Source organism: Brachionichthys hirsutus, chromosome 16 (genome assembly GCF_040956055.1).
Source record: "Brachionichthys hirsutus isolate HB-005 chromosome 16, CSIRO-AGI_Bhir_v1, whole genome shotgun sequence".
Lineage (NCBI taxonomy): Eukaryota > Metazoa > Chordata > Actinopteri > Lophiiformes > Brachionichthyidae > Brachionichthys > Brachionichthys hirsutus.
Window position 1 is genome coordinate 8,310 of NC_090912.1, and position 26,134 is coordinate 34,443.

A 26,134-nucleotide genomic window follows, 5' to 3' on the forward strand; every position below is an offset into this window, starting at 1 on the left:
GCAGATCTTCCGAGCAGATCAGATCGGCAATATGAAGAAAATGTACATTTATATTTCTATCCATCCGGTTCACGTTTCACATCCAACACTGTAAAAAATAAAACAGCAAATACACTGCAAAAAAAACCCATGTGCTGACAGGATGTGATGTCACAGATCACACACCCAAGCCTCGCTGTATCAGAAAGTCGCTCCACCAGCATCGCATCCACGTCTGACTCGCCCCCACGAGGGACGCTGCCATTGCACCGACGGAGAGATGCTTTCCGCTTCCTAGGGACCATGGTAACAGGAAGTCCCGCCCCTGAAGTCGACAAACATTTTGAAAAAAGAAGTGTGAAGAACAAGATGAAGAAAAGAGAAGTGCTACCTGTATGTAGTAATAATGAATATAACTGCGTAGTTAGAAATAAAATACAAAATAACACAAAGGAGGGACATAAATAAGGAGACTACCGTCGCTTTATCATGCTTTCAATACATTTCCCAACCCACCTTGCAGTCTCTTCCTTTTCCGGGGCAGAGTAAAGTCAGGAAAAAGGACAACCCTCCGTCTTTTCTGCCGTCCAATCAGGAGTAGCGCTCCTCAAACATTGTTTCAAGACTCCTGTGTGGTGAAAAACAAAACATGGTAGAAGACTGGAGATTCAGCGAGATTTGCATTATTCATTTTAAAGGTTACCATTACCTGTTGGTTGAGGGGGAATTGTAGTTCGAAATATCGCGTGAACCGTACGTTGTAGAGACTTGAGAAGTGGGTCTACCCAATATAATTCGGCTATGCTGAACACGCCGGTCCAAACCCCGCCTCTGTACGACCTTCCGTTCCTGAGATATGACAAAATTAAACCTTTACACGTCCATCACGTCGTCATTCTTAGTCACACCCACCTTTCCGTCACGTCAGTTCCAGCCACATATGTCGTCTATAAGTGTGCCAAGTTACAAGTTGTTAAGACATTTGTTTGTGTGCATACCCTAACCCTAACCAAAACAAGAAAATATAAATATAAAGACAAATTAACGTAAGGATTAGAACTGACATAAAATGACATAAATGCACATTAAACAAATAAGCACAAATATAAATCACAGGCTTAATTGGCTTCACATGGCATTCACATAAACACTAATTAACACAGAAAAGCAAACAAACTGTACCTCATTGGCCACACAGACTCCAAAGGAATAAAGATGAGGTTAAACGTCTTCTTAGAGATTATTTTCCAACAATTTCTTGGACCAATTCTGCTTGCTCCTTTCCAGACATTGACTGCCGCACGCCCAGTCTTTCTCATGGAGCGCGCCAATAATCTCATCCCGTGGGGTACACAAACATGCGGAACTAAAGTTTGGTTCCCCCTTATCCCCCCGACATCAAATTAATTACACATAAACCGGAAATGTCCCAAACTCCGTTCATTTCTTCGAATTATCGCGAGAACGGTACGTTGTAGAGACTTGGAAACCTGGTCTACCCGACATAATTCGGCTACGCTGAACACGCCGGTCCCAACCGCGTCTCTCTACGACCTTCCCTTCCCGAGATATGGCAAAAATAAAGCTTTGCACGCATGTGACGTCTACACCGTAAATCACATCAACCTGTCCGTCACCTCGGTTATAGCCCTATGTGTCATCTATAAGTGTGCCGGGTTACAAGTTGTTAAGACATTTGGTTGTGTGCATATTTATGCTTATTGTCAACTTCAGACGCTCACTGAAGCGGCCGCGTTCGCCCTCCTGTGGCCGTTTCTGGAATAACACCAGAAATGTTCCAAACATTTGAAATCAAAATATTGCGTGAACCGTACGTTCATTTGTGAAGGACATATGGAGAAACCAGTATTTCCTCACCTCGCACAATTTACATATTATATCTAATATACTATGCAGTTTTGATATTTTGAGTATTGTACGCATGGTTTCCATGGAAACGTGTTGTTTTTAGTGGCTGAGAGCATACATCACAAAACAAGAAAAAGCGTTTTGGGGTTTCCTTCTCCTGCTTGTCACCAAGCAGCTGCTCGGTTTCCGCCATCCTGCTGGTCGGACGTCCATGTGCAGCGGTGGCGTTCTCGTAATACGAGAAGAGCTCTTTCTCTCTATCGCCCTGGCAAATTTATGACAGGTTGGAGACTACAATCACGTACAATTGCTTTAATACATTTAATATATAACATCTAAATCTACGTAATACACCCTGGTGGAACAAAAAACAAAAGTGGCCTCAACACATATAATATGAGATGGTTGATTTGTAACGTATACCGGCCACGAGGTGGCGATGTGTGGTGGCTTTATATTCCACCGACTCGGCTTTAGCCATCTTCATCCCCTCTGCTCCAGACAAACATTAATATTTAGTCATCGAGCTGCAGCAGCAGAGCGACGCCGCGCTTAATCCAATGCCGTGCCGGCATGTTTGTGGGCAGCAGCAAGGGAATGACAAAGTTGGTGGAGTGGCCGGTGGTGGACAGGGTTCCTTTCCTCTCGCTGGTCTTGTACAGAGGACAAGCGTACATGTCCGTAGGAGGTTCCTCGCCCTCATCTTTAGCTGCACGGGAGAGAAGAAAAGAAACAGAAAAATAAGAAAACGCACTAAACAAAAGAAAATCCCGATGGAAGCTGGAATGCGTTTTTTTCTGACGCTTACAGGGTTTTATCCAGATGATGGGCATCTTGCTGGAGAGCTCTTTGGCACGTTGCTCTACAAGAACTCCACTGATGTGGAAAAGAGAAACAACATTTAAAGCTAACAAAGTCTCTGAATAATTCTATTAGAATGAGGCAGAAGCTGCTTTACCGTTCTCTGTCCCACCGAGCTCCTTCCAGATACAAGCCGTTGACATAGACCCCGTCCTCGGGTGCTGTGTCCGACTCGTCCACAGAGAGAACCTGGAAGGAGAAATCAGAAAGACAAAACCGCGGATCAGTACAGCTTTTGGAGCGATAGGAAGTACTCGTCTTCTAACCTCAAAGTCCAAGCCGAGCAGATCAATGGGGATCTGGTACTTCCGAGCGTAGTTCTGCACCGCTCCAGTTAAGAAGGCCTGGGTGAAGTAGAACCCAGACAGCCAGAACACATTTGGTTTGCCATTGTCATACCAATCCTACAAGGAAAGAGCAAAAAGGAAGAGCAAAGAGTAAACAATATCTCCGTGTGTTCACTTTGTTTCTGCTCATCCAATGATTTCATTCCACCGACTCGCCTGTAAAAACTTCAGCCTGGCCAGAAGGTCGGTAACGTAGCTGCCCAAAGGTTTGAGACTGGCGTAGGAGCGTTTGGTCCAGGCCTCTGGGACCTTGCCCAAAGCCAAACTTCCTCCGATGCCTTCAAGCTCTCCATCCATCACCACCAAACCCTTGATGGCCTTCAGCAGCTTCTTTAAAGTCTCGCGGATCAAACTGAGCAGCCTGAGAAAGAGCAAAACGAGTCCCGTGAGCAGGTCGGGATGTGCCGTCTCATTCCAAGTCCTCCGCGGATCCGCTGGTCCTTACACGTTGTAGCGCTCCATCTCCTGGACAAGCACTGTGTTCATGCTCTCCTCATACTGTACCGGGTATTTCAACAGCGCTGCCTTGGTGTCAAAGTTACTGGGAAGCTGGAGGACAAAACAAGAGAACACAGTTTGAGCACGCGACGCAGCTCCTAGAGCTCATATTCAAGGCAAACGCGGTTTCCCGTAAGGAACTGGCGCCGGGTGAGGTTCATGGCAACAAGTTAAATCCAGACATTTCAAAGTGCGTCGCGAGTTTACACAAACAATTCTCTTTCTAAATCTCCGCTCAGAGAAGATGATTATGCGCACAATGGTGCTGGGAGATTTCCCTCCTGGCCAAGTCAAGCTCACACCTTACAGATGATGTCATTCACAATGTCATAGAGGGCGCCATCGGCCCCGGAGCTCTGTCCTCCCTGAGTTTGTCGGCCTTGGGTGAGCAGCAAAGAATCAAACAGCAACTTCGTTTGCTGGAGATCCTTGGAAATGTCCACATTTTCATGCATCCCAAACACTTCCGGATGCTGATCCTGCGGAAGCTCCTGGAACACAAAACACGATTCCTCCTCGGTCGACATCAGATTGTCAGTGCAATGAGAACGTGTTGCGCTTCGTGTGCTTCGTGTCAAACGGCTTCACCTGGATGAATTTGATGCAGCCTGCATGGCTGGAGTTGGACGGGACGTGGTACACGCGGCTGGGGGAGAACGGGTAGAGCGGCTCCTCAATGACGTTCTTGTTGTAAACGTCGGCCAGGAGGGTCAACAGGAGGCGCCGATCCCAGTCGTCAGTCACTCGGCCGCCATAGTTGCACTCGCCAGTCAGGTAGGAGATGGCATCAAAGGGAACCTCCTCGTATTCATTAACAAACATCTGAAACATGTAAAAACACGCAGCATCGTGACGTCCTTTGCCTTCGTTCTCTCACGACACAGAAACCGGTCTTCTCTGAATGAACACCTGCAGCTGCCTGATGCTGATATGAAGGTCCGACTGATTGAAGCCGTAAGGAATATTCCAGCCCTGCGGTCCAAACGTCTTCCTCTCTTGAACCAGAGCGTGAAAGAAGCACAATCCAAACAGGAGCTTCTCCCAAACCTAACGGAGGAAATCACGAGTCAGACGCTTTCAGTATTGTCCATCTAGAAGCTGCAGAAATGTCAAATTCCTGTCATGAACAGCGTCGACACAAACTCACTTTCTCCTTATCGGGACATCCGCTGTAGAACGTCTGCTCAGAAATCGGGTCCGTCAGGTAAGACTGCAGGAGGTTCTGTCTGAGTCCGGTCGGAGGCTCGTTGGTCATTTTGACGCCGTTCTGCAAGATGGACACTGGAAACTGGAATCAGAGAGATTGTTGTCCAGCAGTGAGAACCAGAGTAAAGCTGGGCCTTGCTGCTCAAATGAATGGGACCAATAACGCGTGTTGTGGTGAAGCCAGTTTACCCGGGCTGAAGGGTAGCTCGTTAGCCACAGTCGGAATCCGGGCTTGAGGTCTTTGTTTTCGGGGAGGCTGTCGCAGATATCCTCCAGGGCGTTCATCCAAGAAATGGCTAGGTGGCAGTTCTGCAAGCAGACCCACGTACCGTTGGCAATGGCTTGTGTGATCATCGCCTCAGCCGTGGGTCCCTGCCCTTGACCCAGGGAGATGGACTGGAACTTGGCGCCGACCATCTGCTTGGATTTGGCAAATTTGAGCAAGCCTGTGGAGCAAATGTTTCACCTGGAATCATTTTCAGAGGAGGCCAGATTCTTAAACGTTCCAGACAAGTGTTGGGATGTGGACGACTTACTGGCCATGGGATCTGCTCCTGGAGACAGCATGAAGACGAGTGGGGAGGACGGGGTGGAGTCCAGGTAGCTCTTGCTCAGGTCAAAGGTAGGAGGCTGGACAAACCTCTTCCCCATGTGCTTGGTAACAAACTTAGTCATAGCAGGCACCATCTTATCTGGCCGGAGACAGCGCAGAACCACCATCTTCTGCAGGTCATTCAGTCGTTCCTCCCATGGATCAGGCAGGGGAGCGTTCCACGGCTCCATGCTGTCATAAACAGGCTGGAAGCAACTCGCGTCTCTGATGAACGCCTCCCTACAGAGTAAATACCAGTCAGAAAGGCTCTGAAAGGACAAGCAGGACCGTCGACTCTGTGTGAGTGTCGCTCTTTACTTTAATCCTTGCAGCCCAGGCAGTTCACTGGCTCGACAGATCTCATCCCAGCTCTTGTCTTGGAGCCAGCTGCTATCGGGATTGGGGATCATGTTCTGCAGGCCCACCCCCCCAGTTAACAGGAACATGAAGTCGCAGTACTCGATAGCGTCCTTTGACCTGGATGGAAAAATAAGGCGACGGGAACACAACACCCCAAATAAGCATGTGGTAGAAGAACGAAACTCTGACATGGAACTGTAACGATGTCTAGTTCCAGTGTTGGCTTGAACACCCACAGGAGGATGTTGCAGCAGAGGAGAAACGAGAAGGTGAGCTTGTCCTTTTCAAACAGAGAGCGGCAGACATTACAGTACAGGATATAGGTGAAGTCATCCTCCAGGTTCCGAAGCCTCTTCTGCAGGCACCGGCTCTTGGCACTAAGGAATGAAAGGCAAACACTAGGAAGGTTCAGATCACCGTCGAGCAGCTCCGAGGTCCATTTACTGGAAGCTGCAGCTGCAACCTTCACGCACCTGTCTTTAATGGAGCTCTTAAAGAGGTTGACGAACCAGACGAGAGAATACTGGTACATCGGGTCGATGGCGGTCAGATCTGCAATGCTGAAGAAAAGCACCGACGCAAGTTTGGCAAAGGGTCTGTAAGCATCCCTGGACTTGGCTATGATGACGTTTGTCTTCTCGGCAATCTGGAAAAGACACAGAGCAGGACGTGAGATCTCTAGAGCAGACTTGTAGCGATCGTCAGGCGGACTTTCTAGCGAAAACATCGGCGCTCTCTGTGTATTGGCCACACCTCCTCTTTCTTAGCCCTCTTGTCAGATTTAATCTTTGACTCTTCCAGAACCTTGATGGCACTTTCATCCTCCAGGATGTCTCCTGTTGACTGCAGCGTCTCCAGGATCTTGTCCTCGGTCTCTTTTTGCTGCCTCTTATTGTCAGCCGACTGCACGATTGCGTCGTTCCTCTGCTTCTCGACTTCTGGACTGTAGGAGAGACGCATTTTTGCACTATTGCACAATTCAGGTAAGAAGAAGCAGAGTTATGGACATGTGGGCTTCTTGTGAGCGCTACCTCTCCTGGGCGACCAGAATCCCCAGCAGCTGGTCCTCCAGTCCGTCTGGGGTGATCATGAAATTAAGCAGGCACACCTTGGTGGCCACCTCCGGTAGATAGTGAGGGTTCCTCAGCTTGGTGGTCATGTACAGACGGAAACCAGACGCGTACTCAATCACATTCTCCCCCAGCCTGATGCATTCCACGCCACCTAGATGAAAGAAGAGCGACTGTAGTTCGTTTCCAGCTCTTAATGGCCCTCTCGCGAGAAGCATCCGATTCACCGCACCTTGTTTGAAGGTCTGCTTGAGCAGCAACGGTTCCAGCGAGGGGTCCAGTTCTTCTCCGACGTTTTCCAGCAGCAACGGCTTTCCAAACTGAATGCAGTTTTCCAGTGTTCTCATGAAGCGTGCATCTGTGGGTTTCGTGACATTCAGATCGTTTTCCTTCTCTGAATTCTTCACCCAATTGCCGGCCTGCCCCTGCGGGTCGATCATCAGGGGCCTAGAAGCACACCAACAGGAACTTAAACGAGTCTCCAGTCCTCTGAATGATCCAACCAGACTCCTTCGTAGTAAATTGGCTCCGACGGAAGACGTTTTTCAGCCGTGCAGACTCACCATCTCCGTGAATTACCGACGATGACGCCGTTGTCCACAGAGAAATCGTCGCTGGGGAGACCTGCAATGTTCCAGGCCCTGATCTGAATCGGATCTCCCAGCGTACGGCTGAGAGAGAAGGAATCCGATGTTGGAATATTTTTAGACTAGAGATGTCAAAGAAAAAGGACAACACGGGTGAGTCCATGATTTGACGCCTGAATGAAAGGAGTTGGACAGAACAAGACAAGATGCAGGAGGAATCACCCGGCAGATTTGGGCCCATGATTCGATGCACTCTCGTCTGAAGGCAGGAGTGAATCCCCCCAGGTATGCAATGACACCGGCGGAAATCAGACTGTCTCCAGTCAAGTTGGAAAATGTCTGCTGAAGAGCCTCTGCACTTTTGGACCAGCTAAAAACAAGAGCTTCAGTCAGTAAGTGGTGCAACCTCCTGACGTTTGCCACAGAGTAGAGGAACATTTCACGCGGCTCATCCTGACCTCGCCTTCTCTCCGGCCAGACCTTTGATTACTTTCTCGGCTCTGGCCAACTTGACCTCACAACCACGGGTCTCCGCTTCCAGGCCGGCCTTCTCCTCGGATTTCAACGCCTTTGTTTTCTGGAGACCAGCCAGACGATCCTCAACGTCCTGGAACGCCGCTTTCTTCTGACTCAGCTGGGCCATGGTCTCAGCCACGGCTTCCTGAGCTTCTTTGCACTTCTTTTTTTTCGGAGCCAGTTCCTAAAAGCAAAGAGATTGGTGTTAACTGTAGAAGCGTACCTCCATCATGAGGACCGGACGGGAGAAGATCAGCTCTGCAGAGCGAAAAATGCTGCACCTTCTGCTTTGTGTTATATTCCACCATCGTCTTGATCCATGAACAGAGGTTGGCTGCCGCAGACGACGATGAAGACACAACACTTGGTTCAAAGTCCTCCTTGTTCATGTACTCCGCCATCAGCTTCTTTATCACGGCTTCCTGAAGTTAAACAAAGAGCAGCGCTACTTGCAGCAAAGCCCGACCACGACTCCTGGATAATGAATTAGGAATGGGGCTTGGGACACTCACGGGAATATTGTCCTTGTCGAAATCCCTCAGATTCCGTGCAAAGTTTGTGTCACCAAGCAGTTTCTTGCTTGGCCCCCAGTAGTCTAGTATCTAGAGGGAAAAGAATATATATTCTTTACTGCAATACTTTGCTGCAGGATGCATGGAGAGAAATAAGGAGCAGACCATGGGAGGACAGAGATATTATATCTGGTCCAACCTTTTTTCCAGGCTTTTCCGGGTCATTTATCTTGTCTGGACTTTTCTGCATCATCACGCACACAGCTGCCATCACCAGCTTCACAGCTGGCGGTGGAGCTTTCATGGCCTTCACCACGGCGATTTGAGAGCTCTGAAACGGAACGCTTAGATCAGTTGACTCAGCAGTTTACCCCATGGAGAGAATGAGTGGAAGCCAACGCACTGAAGCAGTGGAGCTAGAGCACCCACCTTCAAGTTCTCCAGAGCAGCTTTGCCTGCCTTTTCCACTTCCTTTTGGGCAACAGTCACTTCCCTGTCACAGTCAGTCCTTAAAGTCTCCGCCTCTTCAGCTTTTTTGGTTGCTGCCTCCTCATCAGCTCGCACAACTTTACGCTTGGCTTCGACCTCTTTTGTCTCCTTCTCCACTTTCTGTAAGGCATCACATTGAAGAGATATATTCAGTATGTTCAGATCTATTGGTTAGATCTGTATCCTCAAGGTTTGATGATGATGATGATGCAGGATGAAGATGCACTTTTTTTCACCTCTGCTATTTTGCCGATTTCTTTTCGTGCCTCTTCCAGCTTTGGCTTCTTGATCTGAAGCGTTTGCTCCATGGTGGTGACCTGTATAGAAATACAAACGCATACTGAACATTCTGACAGTAAAAAAACAACTGAAACTTCAGTAGAAGCGGCACAAAATCTACCTGTGCTTCAGTGGAAGCGATCTTTGCCAGGCCATCGAGGTACCTCCGTCGAGCCTTGGTGATCGTCTCCCTTCTCCGAGTGAGTAACTGGCGGAACGTTTCGATCAGCTCCAGGTATGATGTGGGCGTCACATAATGATGGCTGCCGCGTTCAACGAGAGCTCTGCAGCACAACAGACAGTGTGAGGAAGATGCCAGAAACATCCTCTGCACTAAAAGCTTCAGATATCGCTCAGCAGAGATCCCACCTGTCTGAGAGCTCTATGACGGAGGTGTGGAACGCCTTGCAGATGGTGATGACATCCTGCCGCTCATCATCAGCCATCTCCAGAGAATGCAGGAAAGAGCTGGCTACTCGCCCCAGGGCTTCCTCGGGCCACGGCTGTCAGAGGAAGGAGGAGATGGGATAGAGAGAAGGTGACCAAAGGCAGGACGGTCTGTCTGCCGCACACATCGAGACACACCGCAGAGACAGCTTCAGAGACGATCTGAAATGCCGTGGAGATTACACTTTGTAGCTTTTTAAATATGAACAAGTGATTACATCCCAATCCTAATCCCAATCCAGTACCTGGAACCAGTCCACAGTGCAGCAGTTGATCAGAGAGGGAAACTGGCGCAGGCGCTGCCGGAAGGTGTCTCCAATGGGACTAAAGGCCACGACAATGTGCAAGTTCTCTCTGCAGCGTGCAACGAAGAAGGCAAACAGCGCTAAAGCACTCATCTCCAAATGGGGATTGGCCGCCTGGGCGACGGGACGCAATGCCTGGAGACCGAGAGATGCAGCAAAGGCAGCATGAAACAGTCAGTCAACGCGACTTTCATACTAGAAAGGATTCCTTGTGCAGCGACGGAACTGCTGCGACCACCTACATCCATGATCTCTTGCTTCTCATCTTTGTCGAACAGATTGGGCACCTCCCCCGCGTTCAGAATGCTGTCCACGTCCTCGAGGAACGCCTCATCTTTGATCTGCGTGTCAGTGATCAGAAGCACCATCTTCTGACCTTTCAGGCCAGCATTTTTCAGGTGCATCTGAAGGATTTGGAAAAGGAGGAGCCAGGTTTGTTCAACATGAATTCACAAATGCATAAATGGAAAGTAATGCAGTAACATATCAGATAAAGGACAGACATCACAACCGTGGCGCTGACCTTAAGGTCGTCTCGCCACTCAGCCAGGCCGTAGCTCTGAGAGATCTCAGGCTGAAAAGTGCTCATGTTGGACATGAAGGCAGCCAGACGGGTAACGGACTGCCGCCCGCTCCCGCCGACCCCCACCAGGAGAGCGTTGCCTCTCGGCTGCTTCAAGACGCGGCTGATCCTGCACAGGTGCTCCAGGACGTAGCTGTATCAAAGCACACACCATTTACCCTGCTAATTGAGCCATGATGGGACAAACATTTTATTAACTGGCTGCTACACACGGAACTGGATTGTCTGTTTAAACGTCTAAATGCACCGAGTGTACATTATAATATTAGCTCTAGTGCTAGTTCGGTATTCAGCATCACACGTCCTTTGCACCAAGTTAGAGCTTCCAGTAAACAATCAGAGTACATATTGCCATGGACAGCATGAACCGGACTCTGCTTGCCGGAAGATGACGAGGTTCATGGCCTTCTTGTTCATCCGGTTGTATTCCTCCAGACTCGATTGCGCTACGTCAGAAAAGCTTTTTATGGAGGACACCTCAGCATACAAGCGCTCTTCCTGCTCCAGGTCAGGGTTCATGAAGTCACCAAACATAAGGTTCTTCATGTCTTCCTCAACCAGCTGAGAGTGGAAACACAGACAATGAATATTTCCTTCTATGGTTCATGTGTGCATGTTTTCCATTTGTGCAGCACAAATGTATTTGTGGGTGTTTTAATATACCAGTAGCAAATATACAAGTCAATACTTCAGTCCTCTACTAGTATATTATGACAATGAATCTCAGCTGACCTCACTGCCTTCCTTCAGGTGATCAAACACATGGTCAAAGGACTCTTGGAAGTGATCTTGGACGACGCTCCGCATCAGCTGGTACATCCACTCCCGATCTTTGTCGTCCACCAGTCGGTCATAGTAAACACGGAAGACCTCATGAACAAACAAGCGGATCATTGTCTGCTTGCTGTCCAGGGCCCCTCTCCTGAGCAGCATGCAGCCCTGGATGACGCGGGAGAAGTCCCGAAGGTTGAAGGTGTAATGAGACTTGGCTGGAGTGGGAAGCAGCTTCAGCATGGCTTTCTTGTACACCTTTGGCAAAGAAAAGATAAGCAAATAGTCAAAGCATTAGAGAAACTAAGACCCCCCCCCCCCCAACTTATTCGTGCTGAGCTCTGACCTCCATTGTGGCGTTCACTATTTGGTCTCCAACAGTGAAATATTCATCGGGGAATCCATTTTTGGTGAGAGACAATCTCATCAAGGTGGAGAAAATGTGAACCATGGTGCCGTCACTGAAGGGGTTAATGCTGATAACGTTGAAGTGCCTCAGGAAGCGCACCGGCACGGCATTCCTCCCGCCACCAGGGGGCCCCATAGCTGCGATGAGCTGCAGGTCAACAAGGTTGATCTGGGAAGTGTCAGCCACGTCGAACCTGCCGATCAGAAGAGAACATTAGCGTGTTTACAACCAGCGTTTTCTCTCGTCTGGTGACATGTCGTTCTCTCGCCCTTTCATCATGTCGTTCTCTCGCCCTTTCATCATGTCATTCTCTCGCTCTTTCATCATGTCATTCTCTCGCTCTTTCATCATGTCATTCTCTCGCTCTTTCATCGTGACATCATGTCATTCTCTCGCTCTTTCATCGTGACATCATGTCATTCTCTCGCCCTTTCATCGTGACATCATGTCATTCTCTCGCCCTTTCATTGTGACATCATGTCATTCTCTCGCTCTTTCATCGTGACATCATGTCATTCTCTCGCCCTTTCATCGTGACATCATGTCATTCTCTCGCTCTTTCATCGTGACATCATGTCATTCTCTCGCTCTTTCATCGTGACATCATGTCATTCTCTCGCCCTTTCATTGTGACATCATGTCATTCTCTCGCTCTTTCATCGTGACATCATGTCATTCTCTCGCTCTTTCATCGTGACATCATGTCATTCTCTCGCTCTTTCATCGTGACATGTCATTCTCTCGCCCTTTCATTGTGACATCATGTCATTCTCTCGCTCTTTCATCGTGACATCATGTCATTCTCTCGCTCTTTCATCGTGACATCATGTCATTCTCTCGCCCTTTCATCGTGACATCATGTCATTCTCTCGCCCTTTCATTGTGACATCATGTCATTCTCTTGCTCTTTCATCGTGACATCATGTCATTCTCTCGCTCTTTCATCGTGACATCATGTCATTCTCTCGCCCTTTCATTGTAACATCATGTCATTCTCTCGCCCTTTCATTGTAACATCATGTCATTCTCTCGCCCTTTCATTGTGACATCATGTCATTCTCTCGCTCTTTCATCATGTCATTCTCTCGCTCTTTCATCATGTCATTCTCTCGCTCTTTCATCGTGACATCATGTCATTCTCTCGCTCTTTCATCGTGACATCATGTCATTCTCTCGCTCTTTCATCGTGACATCATGTCATTCTCTCGCCCTTTCATCGTGACATCATGTCATTCTCTCGCCCTTTCATTGTGACATCATGTCATTCTCTTGCTCTTTCATCGTGACATCATGTCATTCTCTCGCTCTTTCATCGTGACATCATGTCATTCTCTCGCCCTTTCATTGTGACATCATGTCATTCTCTCGCTCTTTCATCGTGACATCATGTCATTCTCTCGCTCTTTCATCGTGACATCATGTCATTCTCTCGCGCTTTCATCGTGACATCATGTCATTCTCTCGCCCTTTCATCGTGACATCATGCCGTTCGCTCTCTCTCATCGTAACAGCGGACCAGCCGTACCAGTGGCCGTGGTCCAGAAGCTGCCGGAGGAGCTCCACGGGGGGCTGCGCCCCAAACACCTCCGACGCGGGCATGTTCACGTCATCCACAAAGATGACGCACTTCTTTCCAATGGGAGGGCCAAACACTCCCTTCCTCCGCTTATCCAACTTGGAAACGATGAGATCCTGGGAGAGGATAAAGTCGAATGACTAAAACACCTCCTGCTCGTTTGGATCGTTCCACACCTGCAGGTCAAACCAGCACCCGACTGTTTCCTGCATGCACACCTGCGTCTGGTTGGCAGTTGTGCGAGCTGAAAAGTTAATGAAGGAAGGTAGATAGCGGTCTTTGTCCAGTTTGTTCATCAGCTTCTCCTTGATGTAGACGGACTTCCCGGTGCCAGTAGGACCAACCAGCAGAAGAGGTCTAAGCAGATAAGAAATATATAAAGAACAAAGGCTTCACAGAGAAAATAGCTTTCTGTTAAATGTAAGTCAATCCGTGCTGGGACAGAGTGAGAAGCGTCATTCCTAAAATCAGAGCTAGCAGTGAAACAATCCGTACCGTCCGTGGCTGACGAAGTGGTCCATCAGGTAGGTGTAGCGAGCCGTGTCCACGGTGGGGACAATGACGTCTTCAGGCTTAGTAGTGATGCTGTCAGGGTCGACGTTCTCAACCTCGCTGCTCCAGTGAACCCAGCTGCCGGCGCCGTCAAACTGGACAAGAGATTCAAATGGGATGAGCCGATTCTGACAAATGCGACATCCTGAGAAGTCGCGGTCTCACACAATACCTTGTAGAAGTAGTCGTAGACCAGGCCTTCCTCGTCCAGGGGACACGCCCATCTCCCCACGGTTTGAGGGACCGGATGCTCCGCTGATTCTCCCGACAAAAGTTTCCTCACGAACGAACTAAACTTCTCTCTGCTGTTTGAGTCGCAGCTGCCACCGATGGACCAAACCAGGGCGTAGGCAAAGGCTGCCTGGGAAACGGGTCGGAATACACAGACATGCTGAACTCCGAACTGCAAACGTCCCGGAAGTTCACAGTAAGATGAGCAGAATATTCAGTAAAAGGACTTGTTGTTTTCTACCATGATCCAGATCCGAATCACTTTTTCCTCAGGATTTGACTTCAAAGGTTCGGCGAGGACCATTTCAAACAGGCGACACAAGGACAGAACAGTGTTGGAGTCAGTCGTGGCGACAACTTCCTGTCCACAGAATCAAAATGAAGCGTGAAGACAGTCATACATAATAATGCACATAATGTGAATCCAGCACATTCAGCAGGTGTCCGTCGGGCCTTTCAGAGGCCTCGGGTCACTCACCGTGCAAGACGTGCGTAGGAACAGGACGGCCGGCGGTACGAGCCACGAGAAGAGGCCCGTCAGCAAAGAGCGGGACTCCGGCTCCCGGAGAGCGTCAGGAAGGGTGTTCAACCAGGAGAGGAACAAGGGATCCAAGCCCAACTGAGACGGTTCCATGAAGATCATCCCACAGCGGCTGACTGTGGCAGGCTGCAGCGGGAGAATGAGAACATGTCACGGAACTAAGAACAGATCAGTCACTCCCTCTCGATTCAAATTTAGCCAGTAACGTCATGCTGAGAAGGACCTACCGAGGCCCGGGACAGGTCGTCCACCTCGAAGATCAGACTCATCTCATCGGGCATCTGGATGATCTCTCCATTCATCAAGCACAGCTGGGGAGTGAGAGCAATGCAGGAAGTTTACTCAAGAGTGAAACCAGGGAAAAGCAGCAGCACTGAGTGTTCTGCACCTTCTTGTTGTCGTCCAGCACTGTGTTCAGGCTCTCGATCCACAGCGTGTCGATGGGCCCATCAAACACCAACCATTTACGGTCCGGCGACTCGTCCGAGGCAAATTTCCTGAATGCGCTGGCCACAATCCCATCAGACCACTAACAAGGGCAAACACAAAGGGGCAAGAGTGAGAGGGCGAACGGGTGGCCGGCTGCTCCGTGTAGAAATCTACAGAACTTCAGAAGAACTTCCACAAGATGCAACCACAGCCGGACCTCATGGGAAACGGCGTCGAACTCTCCAAACAGCTGTCCCATGGTAATGGATTTGGGGTTCACGGTCGTGTAGCGGACCTTCCGCTCGTTTCCATAGCCACGTTCGCTCATGAAATTCAGAGTGTCGGCTAGAACTCGCAGCACTTGGGTCTTCCCAGCGATGGGCCCTCCAACCAACATGAAACTGAGGAACACAGAGAACATCTCCATGCAGCAGCACATTTGGAAGAGCCCCGTGAAGACTCTTCCAGACAGTGACGTACTGGATGACACGGAAACACGCCAACGTGAAACATCACGACAGAGGAACACGTTAAAGAACAACGCACCCGTGCCTGACAATCATCATCTCGTAGGTCTGGATCAACTTCTCCCAGAACGTGTCTGTAAGCTGGAGATTCTTTGATTTGCAGCAATGTTCAGCGGCCTCCCGGAACCGCTGCCAGCGACACAAACACATTGATCACACTGGACAGGCTAAGACTCAGGAAGAGTTAATTACAGCAACGCATCTGACCTTATAGTCAGCCTCAGGGAGGGTGATGCCGGGGAACACGTCGCGGATGATTCCGTCAAACAGTGGAATATCGTGGGACAGAAACTTGGGCTTATTCACATCTTTTATGGACCTCAAGACCTGGACACGACAACAAGCAGAAGACACGGAAGGGTCCAAAGGTGTCAATCACGTGGCAGGCCTCGACTCCGGGATAAAAGCAAGGAGTATACGCTCTGTATACTAGTACTGCATAACTATCAGACCATTACCAGTATGTCCTCATCCTCTTTAGGGAACTTGAGCTTCAGGTTTCCAGCAGCAACAAGCACAGCTTTGACAGCCCTCATCCCGTAATCGTAATGGAACTGGGATGAGAGCTGCTCGGAACACAGCCGGTAGGTTGTTACGATCTTCACCGAGAGCGGCTTGGCATGCAGGAAGCCACTCGAATATAGAGAAACCTCTGCAATCAGTGCGTAGTTGGGCACCATCATGGCCACCGTCCGGAACAACGCCTGCAAAGAGAGGCGACAGAAAACGTGACTTAGAGGTTTCTTGATGACGTGTGCGTTGCATTGAAATAAATGGGAGAACGTGCAACACAACACCTTGAGGTTGTCTGGGAGCTCAGAACGTCCTGCATAGCCAGGATTCATGGTGATGGACACAAAGCAGTTGGGATTGAGCGTAAGCTGGGTCCCTTCAAAGTCAAACTTCTCTGCATGCAGCTCAACGGCCCTTTGGATGCAGAGGATCTGCTGGGCCACCACAGAGAGCACCTCCAGCTCAATGCGATTGAACTCGTCAAAGCACGCCCATGCGCCAGTCGAAGCCAGGCCTTTGAAGAACTGGAACAGATTGCAGCAGAGACACGTCAGCGCGACGTCCTGGCATCTGAAACCGCGCTGCTAGGATTACAAACGTGGAATCTACATTTGCAACTGGCATCACCTTGCTCATAGCGATGTAGTCCAGGCCGTCAGAGCAGTTGAAGACGACACACTGCACTGCCAGAGCTTTGGCCAGATCCTTGGTGGTCTCGGTCTTTCCTGTTCCTGCCGGACCCTCAGGTGCCCCGCCCAGATTGAGGGAAAAGGCACCAACCTGAGACAAACATTATTTGTGAGGTGAGAAGTGCCAATATTCACGCAGGCTGCTCGTTAGCCGTTTTACCAGAGTTCTGTAGCATCTGTCAGTCAGAGGAGTGATGACCAAACGGGGGGAGTTTCCCAAGTATTCGTAAGCATATTTCACATCGCAACTTATGATTCGGACCCGGACATTGTCTGAGCACCAGTAGTAGCGGAGCTGGGACAGCCACTGGAAGTCGTTTTGGCTCGACACCTCTGTAAAAAGGACACTCGTTATCCCACCAAGTCTTTGAGTCCTGCTGTTAAATGGACTTGTGGCCCAATCTGAAGCACCGTTCTGAAGCAGCTCTGCAACCACGTCCCTGGCATGGACGTCGATGGTGATCAGCGCTCCCAAAGTGATCCGGGTTTGTTTGGGCAGATCCCCTCTCACCAGCTCCACAATGTCGCTCAGCTGATTCCGGAGTTTCTTGTAATATTTCTTTAAACCCTGCAGAGAACAAAAAGCCAATTACTCTTGTTCCCGTTTCAGACAAAGGGGAAACTGGTGATCTCAAATTCCAGCCAACCGGACAGGAGTGAGACGTCGCTGCAGCAAATAAGCCAGAGCTGAAGATGACATTGTGAAAGCCTACTTTAGTGCCTCCTTTGATGGCTTCCTCAACTTCCCGAGTCCAGTAGATCTGGGAGGTGCAGAGGACCACCTGTCCAGGCCACTCCTTGACCCAGTTGATCCGTGAAGTATTAGTGTAGGCCTGCAAACACAATGACAGAGAAACGTTCACACGGAGAACCCCCCAACCTCACATTGTCCCGCACCGGATCCATACACAGCACGAAGGCATCTTCCTGGACATTTTGCTAGCCTAAAATGGCTCAGGGTAGAAGACAGGGTTAAACAGCTCAAAATGGGATTGGCATTTAAAATAGTCAATGCAGCTCTGCCCTCAGTCCCCTCAATCCCTGCATACCTGAATAAACACCTCCACAGATTTAGTGACACCCACAGCCACACCACTAGAGGGAGCTCAAACAACAACCTGATTACCCCCTCCTATAGGACTAACATGGGTAAATCATCTTTTTACAATACTGCCCCCTAAGGGTGGAACTGTTTGACTCCTGCCCTCAAAACATGCACCTCTTTGGCCTCCTTCAAAATGGCCCTAAAAATTCACCTTTCAGGGGGGCATAGACGGAGATAGTCATCACGACTCTCTCCGGATCAACCCCCCCCCGCCTTTTTTTGTCCACCTATGTTATACATACTATGTATCTTTTTAATTTTTAATTTATTGTAATTTTGCATCTGTGGTGTAATTTATGTAGAACTTATTATTTTATATCTGGATTAATTTATTTTTATTTTATTGTTATTTTGCAGCAAGTTAGTAATTTAATATTAGTTTTATTTGTATTGTTAAATGTCGATGATTTATGTACGAAGAACTTTCAACGGAAACAAAACCGCAAGGGCTTTTTAGAAATGCTCCTCTTAGACAGGATGTTTGACTGTACTTGTACAGTAGTCCCTCATTTTCCGCGGGGGTTACGTTCCAAAAACAACCCGCAATAAGTGAAATCCGCAATGTAGTCATCTTTATTTTTTTTCAATTATTATACATGTACATAAATGTTTTAAGGCTGTAAAACCCCTCACCACACACTTTATACACGTTTAACAGGCAGGCATTAATCTAAATAGATTGTTTCAGTATTATAGAATGAAACCAAAGATCAAAACCTTTTCAGAACTAAACATTTGTTTGAGGAATATAAATATATAGTACGTACAGTAAACGTTTTCCTGTTAATAATGTTAAGGCCTGCAGGTCGAGGAAAGAGCCGCTTGGAGTGCAGAAGAACAAATATTCTACTCGTGCTGTCTTTAGCCTCTCATGCTGCTTTATTGGATAGCTTAGCACAGCAGCGCGGCGCGGCTACATAAATCAACAGGAAGAAACGATACCCATAAGGGACATAACGTTTATGCTCCTACAAAATAAAAGCCTCTTTTTACACAGAGAATAAGAGCGCTATAAAACAAACGCTTAACAAATAAACATGATAGCTTTTAGAAATAACAAATTTAATTTTAATGACACAAGTTATTAATAGCAACTCGCGCGTATTTCACAGTTCCTCCGACCGCGCCTCTTCGTCCTTGCGCCGTTTCAAGGCGCGTTCAAGTGCAAAAAATAAAATCTGAAAAATTGAATTGAAACTCCGCGAAGCAGCGGAAGATGAACCGCATTATATCGAGGGACTACTGTACTGTAATACATGCTACTGTTTGACTGTACCTGTACTCTAACATTCCATCTAATAAATTTATTCATCATCATCAGACGACAAAGCTCGGTGCTGGAAACAGCCCTCTCACCTCGATGGATCGGCCTATTTCGTTTCTGACGCTGCGAATCATCCCAGACTCCAACTCCACCAGCCACTTCTCTACGGCCCCCCCGGCCGCAGCGGTGGAGATGTTCTCAACCAGCTGGATGTGCTCTCCCTCACTGCTGTACATGCCCTGCAAAAAGCACAGCATGCAACCCGAAACACGGCCTTTAACAAGCGGGCCCGTGGAATCCTGACAAGATGCCCGACCGCCGTACCTGGATCTCCAAGTCAGGCAGGAAGTCCAGTTTGGAAATACCCTCAAAGCACTTCTTCAGGTGGGGCTGTACTCGGGTGGGGTCTTTGGTCTCAGAAAGGATTTCAAGCATTTCGTCATTGGACAAGAAGAAGAATCTGGTGAGAATGTTAGCAGCCAGTATCAGAATCTCTTCAATGGAATCCTATATATTCTGATAGGAACAAAACAAAATGAGGATTTTCTTTACCTTGGAAAACTGAGCCGTTTCTTTTCCAGATAGACATTCAGGCCTTTATCGATGGTGTCCAGCTGATGGTTCGAGGATTGCAGTTTCTCCAGCAAATCAGGCTGAGCGGTCACCTCTAACACCTACAATTCCAGATCGGTTACAGAAATGTTCCTTCAGAGGGGAGCTTTTACAATAATGGCTGCTGCTTTCTTTCTAAATTACCCGGGAATCCCTCGCGCAGCGGCCCATGATATCTCTCCAGGTGGCGTCGACGATTTTGAAGAGTCGTCCTTCTTCTGGAATCTGTTGCATGATGTCTTCCGAGGAGAAGATGGATTCCAAGTAAACCCACCGAGACTGCACCTTCAGCCATTCTTCGGTGACATCCTGGATGTGAATTAATTGCTCCTCCCATTGCTGAAATGACACGATACGTCAAAGCTCTGCAACGCTGGGCGTCGGCAGACTCTAAATCTCCTTCCTTTAACCGGATCACATCCATGCAAGCTGAGCAGTTCTTTATTCAGATGAAACGAGTCAATGCTCAAAAGGCTTGATCGATCACCTTGATCTGAATGCCAAACTCTTTAGTCAGCGCAGTCCCCATCATGCTCTGACTCTTCACTATGTGGTCTTCCAGCGTGGCCTGCAGATCCTCAACGCTGTGCAAGATGTGAACACCGGTCTCTCTGTACAGTTTGTTGGGGAAAGACAGAGCGACCAGATCGTCCTTCATGGCTCGCAGCTTGGTCTCCAGGGCAAACTCCTTTAGTGAGCCAGACAGAGAAGGGAGGGACATGGTGTTCAACAAATCTATTTTGTATTGAAGTTACACGTTGTCAAACGCCACAAAGGAAAAGCAAACCAAAGATAGAAATTCAGCAGCTCTTACTTTACTGGCATGAGTACTGATGGACTCCAGCTGGTCCAGATGAGGATTCAGATTCAGCTGGAGGAGAGTCCGTGCAGTAACACCGGTCTCAGGAGTCAGGTCCGCTCCTATCAGCGCCGACATCTGCTCCCGGTGGCGAGGTCTGATGGCTGGGTTACACAACGCCATCAGCACAGGTCGATGCACCTGCAAACACAAACACATTCACCCCATACACAGGCTTAGCTTCAACAAATGAGCACTGCAAGACTTTCCCAGCATGCCCCGTTCAAGTCAGCTCCAGCACCTTGAAGCTCGCGATCATCTTCAACACTGTGGCGGACAGAACCGTTGCAGGGCTTTGCAGCGTCGGTTGTTCCGCGGCTGGTGGCTTCTTTTGGAAAAACTTCTGCACCTTGAACAAAGAACGCTCCATCTCCACATCAGAGTCAAAGTACTCACCGCTCTGTTCATGGAGGGGACCGTCCATCCATCTATTCACAAAGAGAGAGACGTGGTTTGTCATCCCAAGCCAAGGCTTTGACCTCAACAAGGACTTCACCAAAGGGACTCTTGACCTGCTCTCCGTCTGCTGCCACTGCTGCACCAACGAGAAGAGCTGCTCGTAAGGCTCCACACTCTTCCTGAGTTCCTCCATTTGAGGGTAGGACGACTGGTCTTGTGCAAAGAAGGCCTCCTCTTTGTTAACGGTGACGATGACGTGCGCAGCCTCCTTCAGTTGCTTGAGAACGGCTCGGATATTCTTCAGATACTGCTCAAGAGGACATGAAAGACAACTTGGTATTATTTTATGTTCATCACTACTTGACAAGTAACTTAAAGGCATGTTGACCATGAAAATGATTCAAGGACACGTATCCATCCCATGTGAAGCTCAGATGAGCAGCATCCAGTGTTCCAGACTGCAGCACTAAGCATGCTAACGCAGCCACATGTCGCTACATGTAGTTCAGCTAAACATGAGGGACATGTTGTGTGCCTCACCTCATCAACACGGTGCATCTCAGAGTATTCCTGGAACTCCTGGAAGCTGCCACTCAACACTTCAAAGTCGATCTTTAATCTTTTTCTCCTATCAACCATCTCCTTTTCCCCTTTTTCCTTGCCCTTCAGAATAATCTGCAGAATACAGACGGCGTCCTCAGACAGGTCTTCAAAGAATAACTCAATCAGCTGTTTCCAAGAAGCGTGAGAGGCGTTACCTCGTCAGCACGTTTAAAGATCGCCGGCATCTTCTGTGGCCAAAGAGTAACAACCGAATTGAGCTTTAGATCCTCTCTGGCAAAGGAGTGATGATCGAGGAGGTAAAGCAGGCGACAGTGGACTTTCTGCAACGGCAAATCAAAGTGTGCTATTGGCACCGATTCAAGAGCGCTGAAGTGAACATGCATTTATTCCTAGAACTCCGGATCAATCCTGACCTCAATCTGTTGCTGGAGTTCTCCGAGCCGGTCTTCCTGAACCTCTTTGGTGAACTGGATGGTCTCAGACATCTCCTGGATGCTCTCTGGGGGTTTCAGTAACCGGTCACTGATGCTCTCAAATTCAGAGCAGATCCTTTGCACAGACACAAAAACGGGTTTGGAGAAACATTTGCAAACGGAATTACAGGAGAAAACGTTTTGCTCCAGAATGTTACAAGAAGAGACTGACTGGATGTTTTCCTCCCGGTGGACGGCGGCGAGTTTCTCTATTATGATGCAGGCGTGGCTTCTGGCTTTGGCGGCCAACTCCTCCTTGAGTTCCTGGCATTCCAGCTGCACCATCGTAAAGTGGGCTCTCACGGGGAGGCTCATGATGTCCTCTGCCAGCACCATGAACCACTCCACTTCCTGTGGAAAGGAGTGAAACTCCATATTTGTTCTTCAAACGGCAAAGCTGGAAACGAACTGGAAGATCGACAGCACAAACGATGTTTGCTCACCTTGGCGTAGTCGTCAAGACAACGCTGCTCAGCTACAAACGCCTCCACCCGAGCTCGTGCCGATCCGTCCACCAGCCAGGCAAACTTGTCAACTTGAAAATGAAAGAACAGCTCAGCATATTTTGAACAAAAGTCAGCGGGAGGAGGGCTGGAAACGACTGAATAGCAGGACATCCCACCAAAGGTCTGGAGATGCTTGACGGGTTCCTCTAGATTCTCGCACACACGTGTCTTTAAAGTCTCGTGGGCCGAACAGAGTACCTCCTCTGGCACCTTAGCATCCACAAACGACATTTGAGCTCGTCCCAAAGTGGACTGGAAGTTCGGAACCTTCTGTAAACCAGGAGACGTGAAAATATAAAAACCAGCGTGAGCGAGTATTTCCAAGCGAGGGTTCAATAAATGCCTTGAACCCACCTGCAGCGTGTTGGTGACACAGTCCAGCATGGCCGACACAGACGCTTCCAGCTCCGCTACTGTGGGGGACATCTGTAATGTTGCACCGTTGAGTGTCAGAGACACGCTGATCAGAGGCATGAGGTGCTGATTGCGTGGGTGGAACAGCTCGACAAACTCATCGGTGCATTTCTTCAGCAGGGCTTTCAACTACAAGACAAAAAGACACCGCGTCATCATCGGCTTTTTGAGTCCAGATTCAATTCAACACAAAGTCGGTTTCCTCTCACCTGATTTGACACGAGGACAGATGCGCATCTAAACAGGGAGATCTTTTCTGGTTCTTTCATGTAATAGATGCTTTTCTTCTTCAATTGGAGGAGGATTGGCTCCAACCAGGTTTGGAGAAGATTGTCCTCTGTCCTCTTACAGCCCACGTTGATTTTGTCCTGCAGGCTTTGGTGGTCCAGCGGGCCTGCAGACCTGTTAGCAACACAAGATAGAAGCTGTTGAACGGGCCCTTGTCTGCGCTGCTAGAAAGCGTCTTCTCAGCTGCAGCAACTCCATGGAAAGTTTCAATGCAACAATTTGGCACACGAGACATTACTCCATTTAGCAGGTGATGCATCGCTGTCAACTGAACATTGTCCGGCAGCACAAGCTGCAAGGTGGAACAGCCAATGAGGTTTGGGTCAGGCTGGGGCCCCGAGGGCCCCCCGAGAGCGTTACATGCAGCATATCTATCCGTACCTGCAGCCGGAGAGGTCCACCAGCACCAGCGTGGAAAGGTTCCGGTAACACAGCTCCAGGATAATCTGCATTACCGGATGAGTGATGCTCAGAGTGTCGTCAAGTCGCTCGCGGTTCTCTACAAAACCTTGGTTCCAACACCGGGAGAAATCAAGACCCCTGAAAAAGATCGGCATGAAAGTGTTCAGTTTAGTAAATGTACACGTGCTAGTTTTTCATCCGTCCTTTGTGTCAATTACAGGATCCTATTGACCAATTATCAGATCTGATATTCAGCTTTTTACAAACGCTTGGGCGTTGGTTTTTTTAACAACGGTCTTTTTGTCATGTTTTGTTTGTTTCCCGATAGATGGATCGGTCCTTTCCTCATCCGACACTCACTCTTTAACGCTCGTCGCTCCTGAAGGACCTTCTCCCTCTGCTTTTATTATACGATTCACTGCAGGAGGAAAACACGACCCGGTGAGAACCGGTTGATCTGCAGTCGATGTACTGACATACGGTATCTAAGCAACAACAAGCCGGACACCTGTGTGCTCTCTGAGCGTTTTCACATTGTCGTCCGTTATTTCCGCGTGGAGCTCCTGAAGTAATTTCCTTGTCGCACTTGTCTTCGTCATGTCCAAACCGACTCGAGCGTCGATGCGCTCCAGCGAGTCTTTGGAGGGGGGCGCAATGTCCCGTTTCCCTGCGTTCTCCCTCAGCTTACGGAGGGCCTGGCAATGGAACCGAAACTCAAAATAGGCTTCGGTTTCATTCTTGAATTTTCTTCGTACTTATATTTGTACATATTTCAGAATTTAAAAACAAAACCTACCCAGCGCTGTCTGTTCAGAAGCGTTTCCTGTGAAGCAATGATACCGAAAACAATTAAATAAAACATCACATCCTGCAGACCTTTTATTGAGGCGGAGACTCAGTGGAAACAAACGTCTCACCAGTCCTGGAGGCTTCGGTATCACTGCCAAAGGGAAGGCCGGGGGCGTGTCCCGATCGATCCACTGGGCGGCTGCTCCGTCCGGCTGTGAGGCCGATCCGCTCTCGTAGCCACTGACCAAGGAGGAAACAAAACGTCACGCAGGAGGAACTTTGCACGTCACAGTTTCAGCCGCCCGTATCCGGATGGAACCGTAGGAACCACAGGTCGCCCAACGTGGACCGACGTTTCCCAGATGTTAGAGAAGCAGCTTCAAAAGTTGTTTTGTTCATGAAATGATTTTCACACAACGAACATTTAATGGGGGATTTTATTGCATGGTGAATTTTGTAGCGATAATCCTTCACACGAAACAAAAAGCTCCAGGTGCTTTGAAGAGGAGCGTCAGGTCCACTTAGTTACTTACCGGTGTTGGCCTTGATGTACAGCGATGCTTTCCCTCATGATATTGTGAAGGAGGTGACATCCTGAAATTGCGCATGTGTGTGTGTGAACGACTGTCTGTGTGTGTGTGCGGCCCTGCGACGATCTGGCACCACGTCCGGGGTGTGCCCCGCCTCTCACCCGTTGACTGATGGGACCGGCTGCAGCACGAGCCACGGACCCGGTAACAGGCAGAACGGTTGAGAAGATGAATGAATGAATGAGTGAATGAAGGAGAACGTACGGTGCTGCAACGCTTTCACGTGGACGTATGCTCTGCCGGCCGGTCAAACTGCTGCTGCGTCGCCCACGTTCAAGTTGGTCTTCCGTGTTCCGCTCCATGTCTCTCAGATTCTTTCAAACTTCTTTCAAACTGCAGAAGAAAAGAAAGGCGACAACGTTTTGATCCTGTAGAATTCTAGAAAGGTTGAATTTATTACATCAGGATCAGAAGCTCAAGAATTGAAGCTGTTGTTGATTTGCTTTGCGTATTTTTGTAAGGTAGGAAAGTTATTTCCATGTTCCAACAGTATGATGGACCACAGGGGGGCGGGGGGGTATGTGACGTCACCGCACAACCTCCCAAGCTGGCAACCCGGAGAGTACGGTGACAGGAACCGCATTACCCACAATGCATTGTGGGAATAACGGATCAGCGAGTAACGGGTGTCGTTGGGATCCACCGGTTGGGTTGCTTTTGTACGCGATAAATAGGTTGAATAAACAAGAATAAACGTTCTTTTTTTCCACAACTTTCCCGAAGTGCGTCCGTGCGTAAAGCTGCTTCCACAGTGCGTCGTGTGAACGTGGGGTAATAAACACGGTGTCCCACCGGCGAACGTTGAACCGTCGGACCGCTCGACTCACCGAGTTCACTCAAAGTTCGTGAATCTAACTAATGAAATATACAAACGTGATCTCCGTTTATGGCAAATACACACAGAACTCGGTCTAAAATAGCATTAGCATAGCTAACAAGTAGCTGAAATGAGAGTACCGGACAGTAACCGACACCAACTGAATGACATCATCTGGACTCGGTACCGCTGAATCCAGATTTATCTCCTCAAATGTTTCAACCCAATCGTCCGGTGGCTTCAGCAGATGTTAGAATAGAATAGAATAGAACAGAACAGAATAAAACCGAGAATTACCGGCGCTCTTAACGGAG

The 26,134-nt window shown here is 48.8% G+C and overlaps 1 protein-coding gene and 1 long non-coding RNA gene across 2 annotated transcripts; both read right to left on the bottom strand.

The window, feature by feature from the left end:
* Positions 1-1,290, bottom strand: LOC137906148 (uncharacterized). The gene is made up of 4 exons (XR_011105870.1): positions 1,162-1,290; positions 689-828; positions 496-607; positions 1-304 (listed from the first exon to the last, which is right to left on the bottom strand). It is a non-coding gene; the product is annotated as an uncharacterized lncRNA (long non-coding RNA).
* Positions 1,291-2,145: 855 nt separating this feature from the next.
* Positions 2,146-24,984, bottom strand: LOC137905439 (dynein axonemal heavy chain 12-like). The gene is made up of 72 exons (XM_068749682.1): positions 24,947-24,984; positions 24,542-24,653; positions 24,133-24,319; positions 23,985-24,042; positions 23,604-23,762; positions 23,144-23,336; positions 22,875-23,063; positions 22,637-22,790; positions 22,458-22,549; positions 22,187-22,365; positions 21,955-22,090; positions 21,736-21,861; positions 21,518-21,652; positions 21,091-21,284; positions 20,820-21,006; positions 20,534-20,719; positions 20,207-20,407; positions 19,864-20,058; positions 19,660-19,781; positions 19,432-19,567; positions 19,200-19,346; positions 17,452-17,571; positions 17,148-17,306; positions 16,899-17,069; positions 16,677-16,829; positions 16,334-16,573; positions 15,995-16,240; positions 15,744-15,863; positions 15,556-15,665; positions 15,227-15,410; positions 14,969-15,109; positions 14,808-14,891; positions 14,518-14,706; positions 14,281-14,400; positions 13,981-14,169; positions 13,752-13,903; positions 13,475-13,613; positions 13,206-13,372; positions 11,618-11,873; positions 11,233-11,529; positions 10,883-11,061; positions 10,441-10,633; positions 10,160-10,321; positions 9,858-10,052; positions 9,535-9,668; positions 9,287-9,449; positions 9,123-9,203; positions 8,827-9,006; positions 8,597-8,728; positions 8,394-8,487; positions 8,167-8,303; positions 7,828-8,069; positions 7,592-7,739; positions 7,346-7,491; positions 7,015-7,229; positions 6,744-6,936; positions 6,466-6,655; positions 6,186-6,358; positions 5,949-6,089; positions 5,671-5,829; positions 5,297-5,592; positions 4,950-5,206; positions 4,702-4,842; positions 4,464-4,601; positions 4,143-4,376; positions 3,857-4,045; positions 3,502-3,605; positions 3,213-3,417; positions 2,976-3,113; positions 2,807-2,898; positions 2,657-2,724; positions 2,146-2,557 (listed from the first exon to the last, which is right to left on the bottom strand). Exons 1-72 carry the CDS (start codon positions 24,982-24,984, stop codon positions 2,364-2,366), a joined length of 11,676 nt encoding a protein of 3,891 aa, XP_068605783.1. The 3' UTR covers positions 2,146-2,363.
* Between the last annotated feature and the right edge of the window lie 1,150 nt (positions 24,985-26,134).